At 37.0% G+C, this 19,602-nt stretch overlaps 1 protein-coding gene across 2 annotated transcripts in view; it reads right to left on the bottom strand.

Moving 5' to 3' along the window:
- Nucleotides 1-4,547, bottom strand: part of LOC145269869 (kinesin-like protein KIF12) — a 244,814-nt gene extending 240,267 nt beyond the window's left edge. For both annotated transcript variants that reach the window (XM_080125611.1, XM_080125610.1), the window contains exon 1: nucleotides 4,213-4,547. In XM_080125611.1, coding sequence (XP_079981737.1) covers nucleotides 4,213-4,214 — 2 coding nt within the window. In that variant the 5' untranslated portion in view covers nucleotides 4,215-4,547. The remainder of the gene's footprint in view (nucleotides 1-4,212) is intronic.
- Nucleotides 4,548-19,602: the final 15,055 nt, after the last annotated feature.

A 19,602-nucleotide genomic window follows, 5' to 3' on the forward strand; every position in this document is an offset into this window, starting at 1 on the left:
ATCCAGTATCTGCCAGCGGCCACCTGATTGCACCAGTGGATCACCACACTCTTCAGCACATCCAGGTGCACTTTGGTGTTGACTTCCAAGCCGACTTCGAAGATATGATGTGACCCTCACTTGAAACCACACCAAAGACCATAACCGTGGCTGGAAACTTTGTTTTCATCACCCCTAGGCATGTCCCTGTTATTCGTGGCAATCCAGCGATACATTTTGAGGGTGTTGGCAATGGTCCTCTTGTCATAACTTGGATCAGTAGAGAGCCATGAGTTACACAGCGGTGCATCTCTGATCTCGCTCGTTGAACAGTGTGTCACTTGTAGACATGATAGAAGGCTCCTGTCGCTCTTGGGATTTGTACACAACTGATGAACTAGTAGATGGTCTGCAACAAAAAAAGAAAAACGGTTTTCTTTTTCAAGCGGAAATGGAATCATGTCTTTTGTAGGGTGACAATTTTATCGTTCCACTCTGCATGCACACACACACATATATATATATATATATATGAGAGAGAGAGAGAGAGAGAGAGAGAGAGAGAGAGAGAGAGAGAGAGAGAGAGAGAGAGAGAGAAATGCAGTAAATTGAAAGATAAATTTATTCTGATCATTTGAAAAAAATTAATAAAAAACATAATTAATGGGTTTGTAAAGAGAGAATGAGATAGAGATAGATAGATAGATAGATAGAGATAGATAGATAGATAGAGAGAGAGAGAGCGAGAGAGAGAGAGAGAGAGAGAGATTGTTTATGTTAAAGCAGAAAAATGTAAAAGATATCCATCGATATGGTTTTTGAACCAGTGAATACGTAAAGAAACAGCTGTTATACAAAAGAACCTGGTGAATTGTGTAGAAGCAAGAGAACTTGGAAGTGTGAGAGGATTATCCCTCCGGATCCCTTCTCTGACAATAGTAAACAAAGCAGATTATAAATATAAAAGCAAATCTGATTGGAAGTGAACTTTTTTTTTCCTTTCACAGAAAGACAGAACAGGTTTATTATGTAGCTTTTGTTTATGAAATGTCATTTTAATATTAAATACGATATATATTAGACAGGTTTATTATGTAGCTTTTGTTTATGAAATGTCATTTTAATATTAAATACGATATATATTAGACAGGTTTATTATGTAGCTTTTGTTTATGAAATGTCATTTTAATATTAAATACGATATATATTAGATAGATGTTTTTAATAGGCCCCTACAACTAACTTCCTTGATGGGTTTGAATTTCAGATTTAATTCGCTCTTTTTTTTTTCTGTCCATAAAAATAAACAAGAACACATACTCTTTGCTACAAAATTTGACTCTTTAGCAATAAATAGAAATATATTCTCAGAACGACTGTATTGATAACAGTTGTGTTACATTTACAGCCAATGTACATGAAACGTTTCAGTTGCGTATACATCTCTGTCTCTACTATTATGTAAAAGTAACTTTGTGTGTGCGCGTGCGTGTGTGTGAGTGTGTGTGTGTGCATGCGCGCGTGTGTTCCTTATAAGTTGCGAAACGGCTGAGCCTATCTTTTGCAAATTTCACACAAAGCTAATTTATATGTCTGGCAGTGTTCTTAGATATGTTTTGTACAGAAATTCATCTGATAAGTATCGAAAATTGAAAAATTCCAATACTAAAAGCAGGCTTTCTTTCTTATAGATAAAAAAAAAGAATTTTTACAGCAAGGGAGATAATAAAATCTTAGCAAACCATTTATTCTTAAAAAAAAAAAGAAAAAAAAAAGAAGAATTATTGAAGTAAGGAGATATGCCTCAGTGATCGAATGATTCCCTGTCCAAACGCGGACGTATCTCACTATTTTATTTCAATTTTTTCTTATTAATAAGTTAAATTTACGATAAAAGAAGAGGTATCATTTAATACACAGCAAATCATTTCTTCGTTTGCATATTTTTAAACTAAACATTAATCAGAAGTGACTTTTCAAGGGCATTCATCGTCAAGTCCAAATATCAGCGGACGGGTTTGTATTACTGCACACACAGATTCAAAAAAGTTATCAAAAAACAAATATATAACAAATAAATGTCATCAAAGGCAAGATAAGTTACTTTTCTACCTAACTGGATATGTTTTCAGTGTTTTTATTTAATGTAACATGTTTATTCAGCTCGAAAAACATACTGTGTTTACCGATGTATTGGAACATTCAAAATGGTGCCCGACTCTCTCTTTAACACGGTAAGTTTGGGAAAAGGTGCTATAAATATAAAACTAGACAAATACTGTTAGAAACTTGCTCAATATATATTACCGTGACATAGGTTGACATATATTCGGTGGTTTTTTAATAGTATTTTGTCTAGTTTATTATTTATAAGACCTTTTCCCGAACTTACCGTGTTAAAGAATGAGTCGGGCGCCATTTTGAATTTTCCAATACATCGGTAAACAATGTATGTTTTTCGAACTGAATAAACATGTTACATTGAATAAAAACGCGAAAAATATATCCAGTTTGGTAGAAAAGTAACTTATCTTGCTTTTGATAACATTTATTTGTTATATATTTGTTTTTTGACAACTTTTTCGAATCTATGAGTACAGTAATACAAACCCCAGCTGACGTGATATTGTAAACAAACACAGACGGAACTCGATGAATGACATTATCATTATTATTTTTTATATTTTTATTTTCATTTGCTAATTCGTCCACCGGGCAAATTATTCCTCGTTATATATAATAATCAATTGATTATTGATTCTTTAATAATACATACGCAATCTGCATAAATTAAAATATCATATTTAAGCGTATTGTATGACCGGACAACGCCAGGCGTCGAGCTAATTAACCATATTCGGGATCACTTGACTTTTTTATTTTAATCTTTTTTTAGGGGGGGGGGGAGATTTGAAGTCATAGAAAAGTTAGCAAAGTAAATGTTTGGATGAAAGAAAAAACAAAATTGAATAATAGATGCGATGAAACCTTCAGAACAGGTATTAACCGCTTCTTTTGAGGGGGGTCAAAATTGTCATAAACCTGTAAAGGATGGTATTAAATAATCCCATGCCGTTGCATATATAGATCAAACTAGTTCACTAACCGTCCACAATAGGTCAATAGACATTAATTAACCCGAAAAGTGTTGATATGCTGCTGCTGCTGCTGCTGCTGCTGAGTACGCAAATAAGCAAATTAGAGAAATTCCTATTTTAGTCACGTAAATTATTTCGCATAGTTTTGTCGTTGTTTGTTGTTGCTTAAAACCATTTTTTTTAAACACGTAGCAAATTTCATCGTACACATAAAACGTCGAAATAAAAAAAAAAACTCGACCGGAAAAATATAGTCTCTATCTTCATAAATACGCAGAGAAAGCGGATAGCTACAGAAGAACGCTGACTCAAGTTCATAGCAATGAAAAATTTGAAAATTATGGACCTAAGTTATCTATCTTTCTTAGCTAGCCTCTTTTCAGACTTGTTTATAAAAAAGGGCGACTTTATTTTTCCATTTTTTTTATTTCGATGTGTCATTGTGTCACGTGTATGGTGAAACTTTTCGTAATTGAAATGGTTTGCCGGATGTTTACGAGAATGCCCCCCCCCCTCTCTAAATTTCACAATTTTATTTATTTATTTTTTAAACATTTTTTCGGTTAATCTCATCGATTACAGACTTAACTTTCAGATTAAAAATTTTTTTTTTCTGAGTGATGGCCACAAAGTGGGTGTTCAATTTAGTACAACGTTATAATTGAAAACTGATCCCCGACGAATAAAAATCATAAAAATAATGTTTTCATTTTTTTTTTTTAAATTATTTTTAACGAAAATGAAAGTTTTAAGAAAAAAGTGAAAATTTTAGCATTTACAAGTGAATTCGGGTGGGGGAATCTCGTAGACGTCCGCCAATAGTTTTAATGTGTTTTTTTTTTTTTGTTTTGTTTTTTTATGGTAAAAGTTAAAAAATAAATAAATAAATAAATTGTTTTGGAATAATACTAAAACCAGTAAAAGTCATTTCACTCGGGATAATTTCCGTGACTAAAATAGGAATTACTTCGCGTTTCTGCATAAAATGATCCGAAACGTGTTTTTGTTTAAAATAAAGAATTCTGATCGGAATTAAATATGTTTAAAACTGGTTGATATGTCGCAGAACAAACAAATTAAATATTTACGAATTTCTTGAGGGGGGGGGGAGCAGAGGAATAAAATTGTTACTTACATATATGTATATATGTATAAATGTCTGTCTGTCTGTCTGTCTGTCTGTTCTCTTGATTAACAACTTAATGAAATAAGCACGAGGGAAGAAGCGCCAGTTTAGGGTGCCGGGCTTATTGTCTTGTGGCCGCAACTGTGACTTTATGCGATCGATTTTGTGGTTGGGTCGGCGGTGGATAGTTGAATGCGGGTGGAGACTGTGCAGAGTGGCGGGTGGGTCTCTTATCAGTACCCACCCGGGGTCTGTTAAAAAGCGGAGTCATTTGTCTTTGTTTTTGTTTGTAGATTTGTCTTTATGGGTTAATCGACTTCTTGTGAAAAACAAATCACGATCGCTTTGTATGAACTTACCCCTCCCCTACCACCCCAATTCCCTCTACCCTCTCTCTCTCTCTCTCTCTCTCTCTCTCTCTCTCTCTCTCTCTCTCTCTTGTAATTTAAAACAAGTTTCTCTGCAAAAGATGAGTTTCTGGAGATCTCAAAATGATATATTTAAAAAAAAAAATTTTTTTTATTACATTTTCACTCCAAACAAGGCACTGCCACATTGCCACTTTGTTGTAGGGGGCTACTATCAGGGACATAAGCATCAGGGGTACTGTGTAGGGAGTTGGGCAGCAAGATGTCGGTTCACGTTACACTTGAACTTCTGCATGTCAGTACTGTTGGCGAAGCAGGGACCTGAAACGGAATTCCAAAATCTAGATGTTCCAGGGAAGAAACTACTGGAGTAGAAGGCTCTCTTAGGCTCTCTTACATCTAGAGATCTCTACCATGAAGGGGTGGGATTTAGCTGCTTATCGGGTTTGTCGGGGGTATATATGTCGAGGGGGCACAAGTGTTTGCAGTTCATCAGAGCATTCACCGTTAAAGTACTTGTAGAACAGGTAGAGGGATGCAACATTTCGTTGATATGACAGAGGCTGAAACTTAGATGACAGTTCAGGACCTATCAGATTGGCGACTCTCTTTTGAACCTTGTCTAGGAGCGAGAGACTAGTGGCAGATGCACCAGCCCAAATATGACAACAATACTCCATACATGGGCGAATGGTGGCCTTATAGAGCTATAGGATATTTTCGGGCGTTAGTAGCTTTCTAACACGGTAGAGAGAACCCACCTTCTTCGCAGCGGTCCTGGCAATGTTCTCAATGTAATTGTTCCAACTCATGTTTCCTGTGAACGTTAGGCTGAGGAGTTTAAAAGATGTACTTTCAGATAAAGAGTCATTGGTCATTGCTATTGGTGGTAGGGAAGGGTTCTTGTAATTATTGAAGGGAACAAGTTTAGTCTTGGTAGCATTGAATGTGATCATCCATTTTTGTCCCCATTCCACTCGGATCGGAGGTCATCCTCTAGTGTTTCTGCCATTTCTTTAGATATGTGTTCATTTGTTTTCCTGTTGTGTCTGTTATAGCGCGTGGTGTCGTCAGCATATATACCCATCTCACAGACAATTTTGTCAGGGAGGTCATTTATGAATATTAGGAATAACAGAGGTCCAAGGATAGACCTCTGAGGCACTCCCGCATTTATACGAGGGGCGTGCAATAAGTAATGCCCCTGATCCATTTTCCATAGCAGTAGAACAACGAAACTTGGCACAGTTATTAGTCTTTCTCTACATAGGAACCACCCTGAGTTATGCATTTCTCCCATCGTTTGATGCAGCTCTGGAGACCGTTTTTGTAGAACACCCCAGGTTGGTCCTCCAACCACGACGTGAGCAACCTGGGAATCCATCTGGCAGACACCTTATGTGTGAGCAACCTGGGAATCCATCTGGCAGACACCTTATACATATGCAAATGGTCATGAATGATAGTTTCCACAGACCCTGTACTAATCTTGAAATCAAGGCTGCATCATCTGGGAAATGCTTTCCTTTTAAAAACAACTTCATGGCTGGGAAGAGGTGAAAGTCAGAGGGTGTAAGGTCAGGAGAGTTGGGAGGATGGGAGAGGATTCCATAACCACATGCCCGTGCTTCTGATCTGCCGACATGCGAGTTGTGGACCGGAGCGATGTCCTGCAGGAGGAGGGTACATTTGCTGATCTTGCCCCGCCTCTTAATTTTGATAGCTTCCATTAATTTCCTCAAAAGTGAAGCATAATAGGCTCCTGTAATTGTGGTATCGTTTGCCAGGAAATCTGTCATCACTACTCCGTCCTGGTCCCAGAAGACTGAGCATGACCTTGCCAGCGGAGGGCTGCACCCTTGCCTTCTTTGAAGGTGGTGAGTCCAAGTGCTTTCACTGCATTGACTGGGCTTTGGTCTCTGGATCATAGTGATGGACCCAGGTTTCATCCTGTGTAATCAGTCTTTTGGAAAACTGACTCATCTTCTTGGCACATCTCCAAATTCATGCTCCAGCACTCAATGCGTTCTCGCTTTTGGAATGGTGTGAGCAACCTGGAAATCCATCTGGCAGACACCTTATGCATATGTAAGTGGTCATGAATGATAGTTTCCACAGACCCTGTACTAATCTTGACAGCGTGGGCTATTTGGCGAATAGTAATGCGCCGATCTTCCAAAATGGCAGCCTCAACTTGACGGACAGATGCCTCATCAATGGTAGAAGGGGGGGGGCGACCAGGTCTGGGAACTGTTTCCACAGACTTCCGGCCATGTTTGAATTCACGATGCCAGCATTTTACAAGGTCATATGATGGGGCATTATCACCATAAGTTTCTTTCATTTCATCAAAAGTCTCCTGTGGTGTGCGTCCTTTCAAATACAAAAACCAGATCACTGCTCGACATTCAACAGGCTCCATTTCACACCTGACTCAGTTCAAACACCTGTAAAACAGAAACCACAATTAGTTCAGAGCTGTAATTTGCCACATAACCCGTAGAGATATAAATCATTGCACATGCAAAATTTCAGTTAGATCAGACAACTGGAAGTGGGTCAGGGGCATTACTTATTGCACGCCCTTCGTATCATATTGTTTAGATGTACGACCATCAAGGACAACCTGGATTTTTCTCTTATCTAAGAAGGATTTAATTATGTTAAGTATTCTTCCAGTGATACGGTATGATTTGATTTTCTTGAGAAGACCCTCATGCCATAGCCTGTCAAAAGCCTTAGATATATCTAGAGCTACCGCTCTACCTAGAGCTACAGCTCTACCCTCCCCCACTTTGTCCAGTGAATAGTTTATACATTCTGAGATTACAGTTAGGATGTCTGCTGTGGAACGGACTTGCCTAAATCCATATTGTTGGTCAGTCAGAAGTTTAGCGTTGCAATATTTTTGATTCATAATGGGGTAGAGATTTATTTGCTGCCCAACTCAGCAAAATGTGGCACAAGGCCGGAAAGTGGGAAACCAGCAGGCTCCCCTAAACGAAGGGCACTCCTGCAATTGTAAAAATTGCCCGAGTAACACAGTCGGCATTCCCTGGTAGGGGCGCCTCAGGCAGTAAGCTATAAACTGACTCCACCAGAAAGCCCAGTGGCAAGGCCTGGGAGGGTGGACCTCCTAGGTATTACCAAGGTGGCGTACCTCAGTCCGACAGGTGCTGGGCCGGTTCCCGGCCCCTCACCTGTCAAGCTGAGTTTCAAGTGATGAATCCTTGACGAGTACTTCTACCCTGTCTCCCTGCAGCCGAAGCTGCTAGGAGACACATCCCATCATGAAAGATTCGTAATGGGGTATGATCCCACACAGTCGGGCGATTCTATTTATAAACGATACTACTAGGAACTGACGAATCAAATTAATTCATGTTCTTCTACCAACCATTCAGAAACCAAAATTGCTCCATAAATATTAAACCTTTTCTGTAGCAATTTCGCATGTTTTTTCCGTCTCGACACGGTAAGAATCTTTTGCTCTGTGGAACTGTCTACTGCAAACCAGTCACCTCTCAGGACTTGTGTGGAACAATGAACCATCGGAAACTGTTCTGAAACTAAACATGGCTTACACTTCTAGAGGTTATGGGCCCAGCATGCGTCTTTATTTCGATGGATCCAAATCAAAATTCGAATTGTGGCAAGTTAAATTTCTAGGATATCTACGAATCCAAAAACTACACAAATTACTTCAAACACAACCTGAAAACAAAAACGACCCCGACTTCATTGAAAAGAATGCAACTGTCTTTGCGGAATTAATACAGTGTTTAGATGACCAAAGTCTGTCACTAGTAATGAGAGAAGCCATGGACGATGGCTGCAAAGCATTGAACATATTGAGAGAGTATTATTTATCAAAAGGAAACCCCCAAATCATTTCTTTATATACTGAACTGACCTCTCTAAAATGAATGGAAGCCGAAACTATTACTGATTATATTATAAGAGCTGAAACGACTGCAAATTCTTTAAAAATGTCTGGTGAAGTTATAAGTGACAGTCTGTTAATTTCCATGGTTCTTAAGGGATTACCGAGTGATTTCAAGCCATTTACTACCGTGATAACCCAGAAAGAAAAACCCATGACTTTTAGCCAATTCAAGGTAGCACTCAGAAGTTACGAGGAAACTGAAAAAATGATCACAGAAAAAAACGAATCCACAAATATCATGAAATTAAAAAATACACACATAAAAACAGTTCAGCCAATTTAGTATTTTTTCCAGAGAGAAATAAAATAAAAAGAATCCGATGTGTAAAATTCACAGACACGCTTAATTTTAAAGGCGAAAACCCGTCATATGAAGAGGATTAAATTATATTTCCTCATATTATTAAAACAAACGAAGACAATAAAAATGGCGGTGACAAGAGTATCGATGATGATAATGATGATGATGATAAAGTCGAAAGATATCCCAAAAGAAATAAAAGGTGACCCAATTTTTTTGTGGTCGACAATATAAAATATTATCAAATCGACTATTCCTATTCAATGGAAAATGGGCCAAAAAGCTTTAACGAAGCAATTAATTCAGAACATTGCGATGAATCGAAAATTGCCATGAAAAAAGAAATAGATGCTTTAACCGAAAATGATACCTATACGGTAGTGCCTCTCCCAAAAGATAAACATGTTATTTCTACAAGATTGGTCTTTACAAAAAAGAGTGCAGCATCAGGCGTAGAACAGTACAAAGCTAGATTTGTTGCTAAAGGGTACTCTCAGATTTATGATATAGAATATTTTTCTACGTTTTCATTGACCACAAACCTAATGACAATCAGAATTTGACTGCTAATCGCATCGCAATATGACCTAAACATCCATCCAATAGACGTAAAAAAATGCTTATTTGAATGCCCCAATAGACTGTGAAATTTATATTACCCCTCCAGAGGGATTTATAATGAAAAATAAAAATAGCGTGTGGCGACTTAACAAGTCATTATATGGTCTAAAGCAGAGTGCTCAGTGTCGGAACACAGTATTTAATGATTATATTATTAAACAACAATTTCGACAATACCCTGTTTTTATACCCAACACAAAGGGTATTAGTTATGCATTAGTAGGTTAAAGTGTTAATACAAACAAAATCGATACAGTTCAACTTTTTGTCCAGGACTATGTTTTGTTGTTGCTGTTTTTGATATATAGAAATGTATATACACACATACATACAGGTCCGTGAAAAAAGTATTCAGTCGAATCCCCCAACAAGTTTTGAAGAAAAATGCTTTAACTTTATTCTTGTTGCGGGTTTCGTGAATACATCAGCGATATTTTGTTCTGATGATATGTAATTCAAAATAATGGATTCCTTTCTCACCTCGTTTTTTATGAAATGGTATTTTATATCTATATGCTTAGATCTTTGGTTGATTATCGTGTTCTGTGCTAAGACTATACTGGCTTGATTATCACAATTAATTACTATGGGGCTTTTAGTTAATTCTGGCTCTAAAATAGTCTTTAGGATATTTGTAAGGTAAAGTGCTTCCTGGGTCGTGTGTGTGATCGCGATGAATTCTGCTTCACACATAGAGAAAGATACAACCTGTTGCTTTTTAGATTTCCATGAAATAATAGGCCCATTTTCTGATAGTCTGAAAAAATATCCAGATATACTTTTTCGATCTTTGTCGTTTCCCCAATCTAAATCCAAAAATCCTTCTTGGCTTACATTTCTAGATTTAGCATCTGTAAGGTGATGGACTAGAGCTTGGTTAATCATGGTTTCAAATATTTTGGCGAAAAGTGAGAGGAGGTTAATGAGGCAATAATTTACTCGGTCAGTTCTTTCGCCAGAATTCTTGAAAACTGGTACTACAGCAACAGTTTTCCAGCAGGCAGGAAAGCAAGATTTATTAAGGCATTTGTTGTAAAGTTTGGAGAAAACTGGAGCTACTTCGGCTGGGCACTTTTTTAATAGCACAGCTGGGATGAGATCAGGTCCACATGCTTTTGAAGTGTCAACGTTTTTTATGATAGCGATTTTTAGATCGTCTAGCGTGGCGTCTGTCCGCAAAGGAAAGTCAGGCAGAGGGTGGTTGGAAGGGTCCAGTGTGGAGTTCGAGGCAAACCGGCTAGCAAGCATATCAGCCTTGTCGGTTGCTGAGCAAACAACCTTATGATTGTTGGATAGTGGGGGAATTGTTGATTGCCCATTATTTACTACACTGTTGTAGATTTTCCAGAAGTCACAGCCGGGATGAGATCAGGTCCACATGCTTTTGCAGTGTCAAGATTTCTTATGATAGCATGCACCAGAGAAGGGATGATTTTCCGATCGTCTAGTGTGGCGTCTGTCCACAAAGGAAAGTTAGGGAGGAGGTGGTTAGCAGGGTCCAGTATGGAGTTGGAGGCAAACCGTTTGGCAAACATGTTAGTCTTCTTTTATATATATATATATATATATATATATATATATATATATATATATATATATATATATATATAACATAAAAATAAAGTCAGTCTAATTATATATATTTGAAAATTTTCCGTGGGGTACAGAATTTTATAACGGCTAAATACAGACCAAAAAGGATAATGAATTTAAAAAATAAAAAATGAAAATAAAGGTTAGCTAACCAGGTTTTGTTCCTCACTTATCAAAGCTAAATCGAGGAAAATACGATTAAAACAAACAAAGAAAAGTATCCTGTACCTCTATAAGGCCACCATTCGCCCATCTATGGAGTACTGTTGTCACATTTGGGCTGGTGCACCTGCTACTAGTCTCTCACTCCTGGACAGGGTTCAAAAGAGAGTCGCCAACCTGATAGGCCTTGAACTGTCATCTAAGCTTCAGCCTCTGTTCCATCAACGAAATGTTACATCTCTCTGCCTGTTCTACAAGTGCTTTAATGGTGAATGCTCTGACGAACTACAAGCACTTGTACCTCCTCGACGTGACTACCTCCGACAAACCTGACAAACAACTAAGTCCCACCTCTTTACAATAGAGATCCCTAGGTGTAAGAAAGCCTTTTACTTGAATAGTTTCTTCCACAGAACTGCAAGACTTTGGAACTCCCTTCCAGGATTCTGCTTTCCCAACTGTACTGATATGCAGAAATTCAAGCGTAATGTGAACAAACAGCTTGCTACTCATCTCCCTTCATAATGCCCCGCAACTTATGTCCCTGATAGTAGCCTTGGACAAGAGAAAAATCCAGGTTGTCCTCGACGGTCGTACATCCAAACAATATGATATAAATGCGGGGGTGCCGAACTGCAATCACTTGTGCCCCCACTACGTGAGCACCCTCGACAAACCCGACAGGCTGCTAAATCCCACCCCCACACTGTAGAGATCCCTAAATGTAAAAGACCTTTTTACTCCAATAGTTTCTTCCCCAGAACCGCTAGACTCTGGAATTCCATTCCAGGTCCCTGCTTCCCCAACAGTACTGACGTGCAGAAGTTCAAGTGTAACATGAACCGACATCTTACTGCCCAAATCCCTACATAGTACCCCGGTAGTTGTTGCCCCGGATAGTAGCCCCCTACACCAAAGTGGCAATTTGCCTTGTTTGGGATGAAAAATGTAATAAAAAAAAAAAAAAAAAGAAAAAAAAAAGTGGCACTGTGCCTTGTTTGGGGTGAAAATTGATTAAAAAACAAAAAAAACAACAACAAAAAAAAACGTGTAGCTTCTATGCCTTTCCACACCATTCCAAAAGCGAGAGCGCATTGAGTGCTGGAGGATGAATTTGGAGATGTGCCAAGAAAATGAGTCAAAGTTTTTCAAAAATTTTAAGATTGCTATATGTGTATGAACTTAGCTCAAATGGTAATGAATAATGCAGAAGAGAGTCGCCAGGCCGATAGGCACCGAGCTATCATCTTAGCTTCATCGGCAAAATGTTGCATCCTTTTGCCTGTTCTACAAGTATTTTAATGGTATGTGCTCTGACAAATTACAAGCCCTTGTACCCGCTCGACTTAAATACTCCCAACAAACCCAACAACTAGCAAAATCCCACCCCTTCACAGTAGAAATCCCTAGATGCCAGAAAGCCTTCTACTCTAATAGTTTCTTCCCTAGGACTGCCTGACTTTGGAATTCCCTCCCAGATTCCTGTTTTCCCAACTATACTGACATGCAGATGTTCAAGTGTAATGCAAACAGACATCTTGCTGCTCAACTCCCTTCATAGTATCCCTGCAATTAGGTTCCAAATAGTAGCCCTCTACATTAAAGTGGTACCGTGCCTTGTTTGAGGTGAAAAGGCAATAATAAAAAAAAAAAGCTACGTTTTGGTTTCGATTCTAGCTGATGGCACCCAAATCATTTTTGAGATGAAGATTGATTGTTTGTATTGTTGGGATTAATCAGACTAATGTTCTCATCTCCAGTGTTATTTGAACAACGTTTCGGTCGATGTAACCTCCGATCTTCTGCAGGTGTATCTTGTCGAACTTAGGAATAGGAAGTTAGGGATTCTCACTGTATATAAACTCATTAAATTGAGCGAAATCTGTCGTTGATAACTGCCTTCTATCGATGACAGTATCTTTCAAGTCGGTCATCGTTTATCTTTTTTTTTTATTACAAGGTGGTCACCACTTATCAAGGCCCGGAGGCCACTCAGGGATAAGGGTTATTACAAGTACAGTACGTTAGTGTGGATATTTAATAAAGTGTCTACTTAAGGGGGCGGTTCATCAGGAATTTGTTTACGTTGGACTTGAAGACATCCAAGTTGTAGTCAGGAGGGAAGCAGACAGACGGAACAGAGTTCCACAGGCGTGCAGTTCTAAGAAAAAAGCTTTGTTCATGGGATCTACGTTTTGATTTAGGCATAGATGAAGAGTGAGGAAAGGTTTTGACAGTGGATTCAGCTAGACGAGTGTTTTTTTGAGTTCCTGCCATGATAATAACGATAAAACAAAGATAGGCTTACAACGTCTCTTCTGTGGGAGAGAGGTTGCAGGGAAGAGAAAAGGGCATCCCCCACTAAGCCACTAAGTCTATTTTGTGCTCTGTCAAGGCAGGATAGGCTGTTTTTAGCAGCTCCTGCCCAAATATGGCAGCAGTATTCCATCCTTGGACGTACTTGGCTTTTATTTTATCTTCTCGCACTTTGTTCTAAACATAACTCTAACCCATCCTCTAAATAAATACTCCACAGAAAGTAAAAATGTTAAAAAAAATAAATATATAACAAATAAGTGTTTTCGTAGCCCAATAAAATTTACTTTGAAACCTACCTGCATACTATATTTTGTGTTTTAACTTATTTTAAAGCGTTTATTCAGTTCTAAAAATATATAATAACTAGCGGGGGTACCCGGCGTTGCCCGAGTGTTTGTTTCCGGGACGGGGGGGGGGAGTTTTAAAAAATGTTATGGTAGGTAAGTAGGAAGGATCAAACCCGGAGTCATGAGTAAAAGTAGGAAAATAAAGTGTGAAAAAAAAAACAACAAAAAAACATCTGCAACGTTAACAGTTCGGCCACCAAGAAAAGTCCATTCCAGTTGTTTAGGGGAAAAAAAAAAAAAAAAAAAAACGACTACGGTAGGTCGGCGCGAACGTGAAAATATAATTTGAATTGTCCAGCACGCTAACCACTACGCCACAAAGCACTGCAGCTTAGTTTAGTGATTTTAAATAACTTCACATGAAAGAACTACGAAGCCAAACCGGTGTTCTCTTCTCAACTGTTCCTTGTGAACGATCGCCAAACGGTGTTAAGTGGTGGCAGGGGGAGGAGGAATTTATTAGAGAGAAAATATTTTACCACTTCCATTGATCTTAACCGATTTTGGCCGTGACTTCTCAGCAGAAAAAGTATAGAAATCTAAGATTATCGAGGAATTTGAGAAATAATAAGCCTATAACAAACCTCAGATATTGTTCTGCCGTTTGTGCATATTATATTTGCATGAAATATCTTGATTTTTAATCCTATTAAGGTCAAAATCCGACGGGAAAAAATGAGTTCATTTTATTTATATAGAAGATAGAATAGAAGAAAGAATAGAATAGAAGAGAAGAAGAGAAGATGAGTTAAAAAATTGCAAAAAAATGACTCATGCGCCGCCACCGAGAATCGAAACCAAAACTTTTTATTTTTTCCTGTGCCCTTAATGACCTAAGCTATGAAGACATGTTTGCTGCAAGGCTAAAAATTAAAACATGAACCAACAGCTATTACGTTACGCATGCATATTTGTAATGCTGTCGTTCGACCTTCACCTGGCAAGTTCCATTTTTTAATTTTCACACTTTTGCACCGATTTTTCCCGGCGACAACCCAAATATAAAGTTTTGCATGGGTTTGAATACTCTATATATAAAGTTTCATGCATGTCGACCAAAAACTGACATAGGAGTTTGGTGGGCAAATTTTTTTAAACAAATATATATACGCATACATAAATATATATAGAAAGAGTTTGTGTTTACTAAAATCTTTTTATGCAAATATTGCGCAAGTATAAATCATGTAGAATATCTGCATGAATATAATTACACGTAATAGTTAACTAAAGATGATCATTCTAAAAGAAAACCGAAAAAACTAATAGGGAATTAATTAAAATGAATGTTAAAACGAATATGCAAATTAGTTACATCTTTTGCCGATGAATGCACTTCCATGCCCCATATATAACAAAGTAGTATTTTCTTTTAAAATAGATAGAAAAAAGAGTTTTTCTATGAATATTAATACACACACATATACAAAAACATTGTCTTCTTGGAAAGTAGATCATTTTATGTTAAAACGTCGTATAAAATTGAGTTTTTGCGCAAAGGATCATTTTGTGTTAAAACGGCGTATCAAATTGACTTTTTAGACAGATTATTTTATTTTACGACGACGTATCAAATTGATTTTTTGGACAGGGGATCATTTTATGTTAAAATACCGTTTTAAATCGAGTTTTTGGATAGGAGATGATTTTATGTTAAAACGGCATATCAACTCCTGTTGTTAGACAAATGATCATTTTATGTTTAAACGATGTATGGAATTGACTTCTGGGAAAGGAGATCATTTTATGTTTAAACGACGTATCAAATTGACTTCTGGGAAAGGAGATCATTTTATGTTTAAACGACGTATCAAATTGACTTTTTGGAAAGAAGATCATTTTATATTTAAACAACATATCAACTTTTTGGAAAGATCATTTTGTGTTACGACGACATATCAAATTGATTTTTTTTTTTTTTTGGACAGGGGATCATTTGATGTTTAAACGACGTATCAAATCGAGTTTTTGGAAAGGAGATCATTTTATGCTTAAACGACATATCAAATTAACTTTTTGGAAAGGAAATCATTTTATGCTAAAACGTCGTATCAATTTGACTTTTTGGACAGGTGATCATTTTGTATTAAAACAACGTATCAAATGATTTTTTGGACAGGAGATCATTTTATGTAAAACGACGTATCAAATGGACTGTTTGGACAGCAAATTATATTATATTTAAACAATGTATCATGTTGACGTTTATCCCATAACAATTATGAACCCTGGCTTCATAACCATTCGACCAACGTGACGATGAAGCATTGAAAGGTTAGAGAAATAAACACAACTAAAATCGGTCTATGTCTCTTTCTATTATGTGGTTATATTTGCTTACGGATGAACAATTAAACGTGATAAAATAAATAAAATATGTTTGGATGAGCTACAAAGAGTTGGGACGGTGGTTAGAGGGTGACTTTTGTTCTTTTGCTTCGTTGATGTTTGTTCTATTCAGCCAAATGAAGAAACCGGGTCAAATGCTGCTTTCAGAAAAAAAAAAAAAAAAACATTTTTGGCAAAGCCGAAATAACCAGTGCGAAAATATCTCCACTGAGAATTCACAAAATAATTACACAGAGAACAGATAGCGACATAATTAAACCAGTAAAATTAATATTCACATTCACAACATGAATTGAAACAAATTCATTGAAGATATTACCAAGGCTACTGCAAAGAAGGTGGGCTCCCTATATCGTAGTAGAAACTAGTCACACATGACAGCATTCTCCACTACTACAAAACCACTATTCGCCCATGCATGGCGTATTGTTGCCACACTTGGACTCGTACGTCTACCACTAATCTCTCATTTTTAGACAGGTTCTAAAATGAGTATCCAATCTAATAGATCGCGCACTATCAACGAAGCTCCAACCCCTGTCCCATCGCCACAATATTGCATCCCTGTGCTTGTCTTACAAGTACTTTAATGGATTGTGCTCTGATGAACTCATAGTAATTGTGTTCCCTCGGCGTGAATACCTCCTAACTAACCCGATAAGCAGTAAAATCCCACCCCTTCACTGCTGATGTCTCTAGATGCCGGAAAGCGTTTTACTCTAATATTTTCTTCCCTCGAACTGCTAAACTTTGGAATTCCCACTCTGTTTCTTGCTTCCCTAACTCTACTAACATGTTGAAATTTAAATGTAATTTGAACAAACATCTCGTTTCTCAACTCTATACATAATGAACATAATGCCCCTGTAGACATGGTCACAAATAGACCCTTACGTGTAAATGGCAATATGCCTTGCTTAGGGTTAATAAGAGTTTTTAAAATATACCAAATGAAGGCCTATTAACGACCAGGTTAAAACATGATTTCAAATTAATTCAATTGGATATTGTCCTCTCTTCCACCGTAGAGATTGAAAAGCCAGCATTCAAAAGGAAGTATATTCTAACCTACAAAAATGCTTTAGCAGCCACATCGACATCTTCCAGGAGGGGTGCCTCAGGCGTTTAGCAATAACCTAACCTCTACTCAAAGAGAGAAGATTTTGAGTTTGAGAGGGTGGACCTCGTAGAACTACATCAAACCATACCTCAGTTGGACAGAAAAAAATGCCACCTAAGTCAACTAGGAATGACTGATAAGACTAGGACGTATCCTCGACTTGGTATAAAACCCCCACCACGTTCACACCTCTAGGTTGATCCTTTCCAGGTTAAAGGTTACACAATTGCAGCATGACCTTCTGTTTTAAAGCTGCGATCGCAGTTAAAAAAATGAACCCATTTGCATATTGATTTGCTAATTGTTCATATTTAATACGTCCCTACAAGAGCAAAGTTAAACATTAGGTGGATTTTCACTATGATACGTAGTTTTAATATAAAGTGATCCCCTGTCCAAAAAGTCATCTTGATACGTCGTTTTAACATAAAATGATCACTTGTCCAAAAAGTAATCTTGATACGTCGTTTTAATATAAAATGATCTCTTGTCCAAAAAGTCATCTTGATACGTCGTTTTAACATAAAATGATCCCTTGTCCAAAAAGTCATCTTGATACGTCGTTTTAACATAAAATGATCCCCTGTCCAAAAAGTCATCTTGATACGTCGTTTTAACATAAAATGATCCCTTGTCCAAAAAGTCATCTTGATACGTCGTTTTAATATAAAATGATCTCTTGTCCAAAAAGTCATCTTGATACGTTGTTTTAATATAAAATGATCCCTTGTCCAAAAAGTCATCTTGATACGTCGTTTTAATATAAAATGATCTCTTGTCCAAAAAGTCATCTGGATACGTCGTTTTAACATAAAATGATCCCTTGTCCAAAAAGTCATCTTGATACGTTGTTTTAATATAAAATGATCTTTTGTCCAAAAAGTCATCTGGATACGTCGTTTTAACATAAAATGATCCCTTGTCCAAAAAGTCATCTTGATACGTCGTTTTAATATAAAATGATCTCTTGTCCAAAAAGTCATCTTGATACGTCGTTTTAATATAAAATGATCCCTTGTCCAAAAAGTCATCTTGATACGTTGTTTTAACATAAAATGATCCCCTGTCCAAAAAGTCATCTTGATACGTCGTTTTAATATAAAATGATCCCCTGTTCAAAAAATCAATTTGATACGTCGTTTTACCATAAAATGATCTCCTGTCTAAAAAGTCAATTTGATAAAATGATCCCCTCTCAAAAAAGTCAATTAAATACGTTGTTTTAATATACAATGATCCCCTGTCCAACAAGTCAGTTTAATACGTCGTTTTTATATGAAATGATCTTCTGTCCAAAAAGTCAATTTTATACGTCGCTTTAACATAAAATGATCCCCTGTCTAAAAATTCAATTTAATATGCCATTTGCGGTTTGAATATAAAATGATCCCGTGTCCAAAAAGTCCATTTGATACGTCGTTTGAATATAAAATGATCCCCTGTTCAAAAGAGTCAATTTGATATGTCATTTTAATATAAATGATCCCTGTCTAAAAAGTCAATTTGATCCGTTGTTTTAACATAAACAGGGTACCGATCATTACAGGAATGGTCTGCTCTCTATTGATTTTGGGATCAACTGCTTGAACCACGGATGAGCTTTAAAAAAAGGCCATTTTTAAAAAAATTTTTAAACGCAATTACAACTTTCTTATATACTTAGTTATGTATATATCAGCCACTTCAAAAAGAATAGCTAATTTACATACTCATTTAAAAACGTACTTTTTTTTATTAATTAACTGTTCGCTTTTTTGTCTGTTTTCTTATTTGATTAGTTTCATTTCACTTTCATGCACAGTTTTATTTGTGCATATTTTCTATATTATGCATAATTACACTGCATTTGCAGCTGCATTTAAATCTCTATCTGTTTATGTAATGGTCTCTACCAAACTACTCTCTTAATTATTCGTCTACAGACTTGAAACTCGATATATAGTGCATTCGGACCCGCGGAACAAAATCGATTTAGTTGTTGGCTGGAAAAATATCTACTAAGTTGTCAAAATTGATAAATTGGAACTTGGCAGACGTAGCTATACGTAATGTGTATACTCTACGCATGCACAAATATATGCTTATACATTTAACTGCATTAATTTGCGCAGTTTTTATATCCACATGTCGTTAGCTCAGATGGTAGCAAATATCACTAGAGAACTAAATGTTTTGGTTTCGATTCTAGCTGATGGCACCCAAGTCATATTTAAAAAAAAATATTTTAGATCACTACTATACTTTGGGGTAATTGCGCCAATAAATATGTTACG

Source organism: Euprymna scolopes, chromosome 45 (genome assembly GCF_053919585.1).
Source record: "Euprymna scolopes isolate OS-2025 chromosome 45, ASM5391958v1, whole genome shotgun sequence".
NCBI lineage: Eukaryota > Metazoa > Mollusca > Cephalopoda > Sepiida > Sepiolidae > Euprymna > Euprymna scolopes.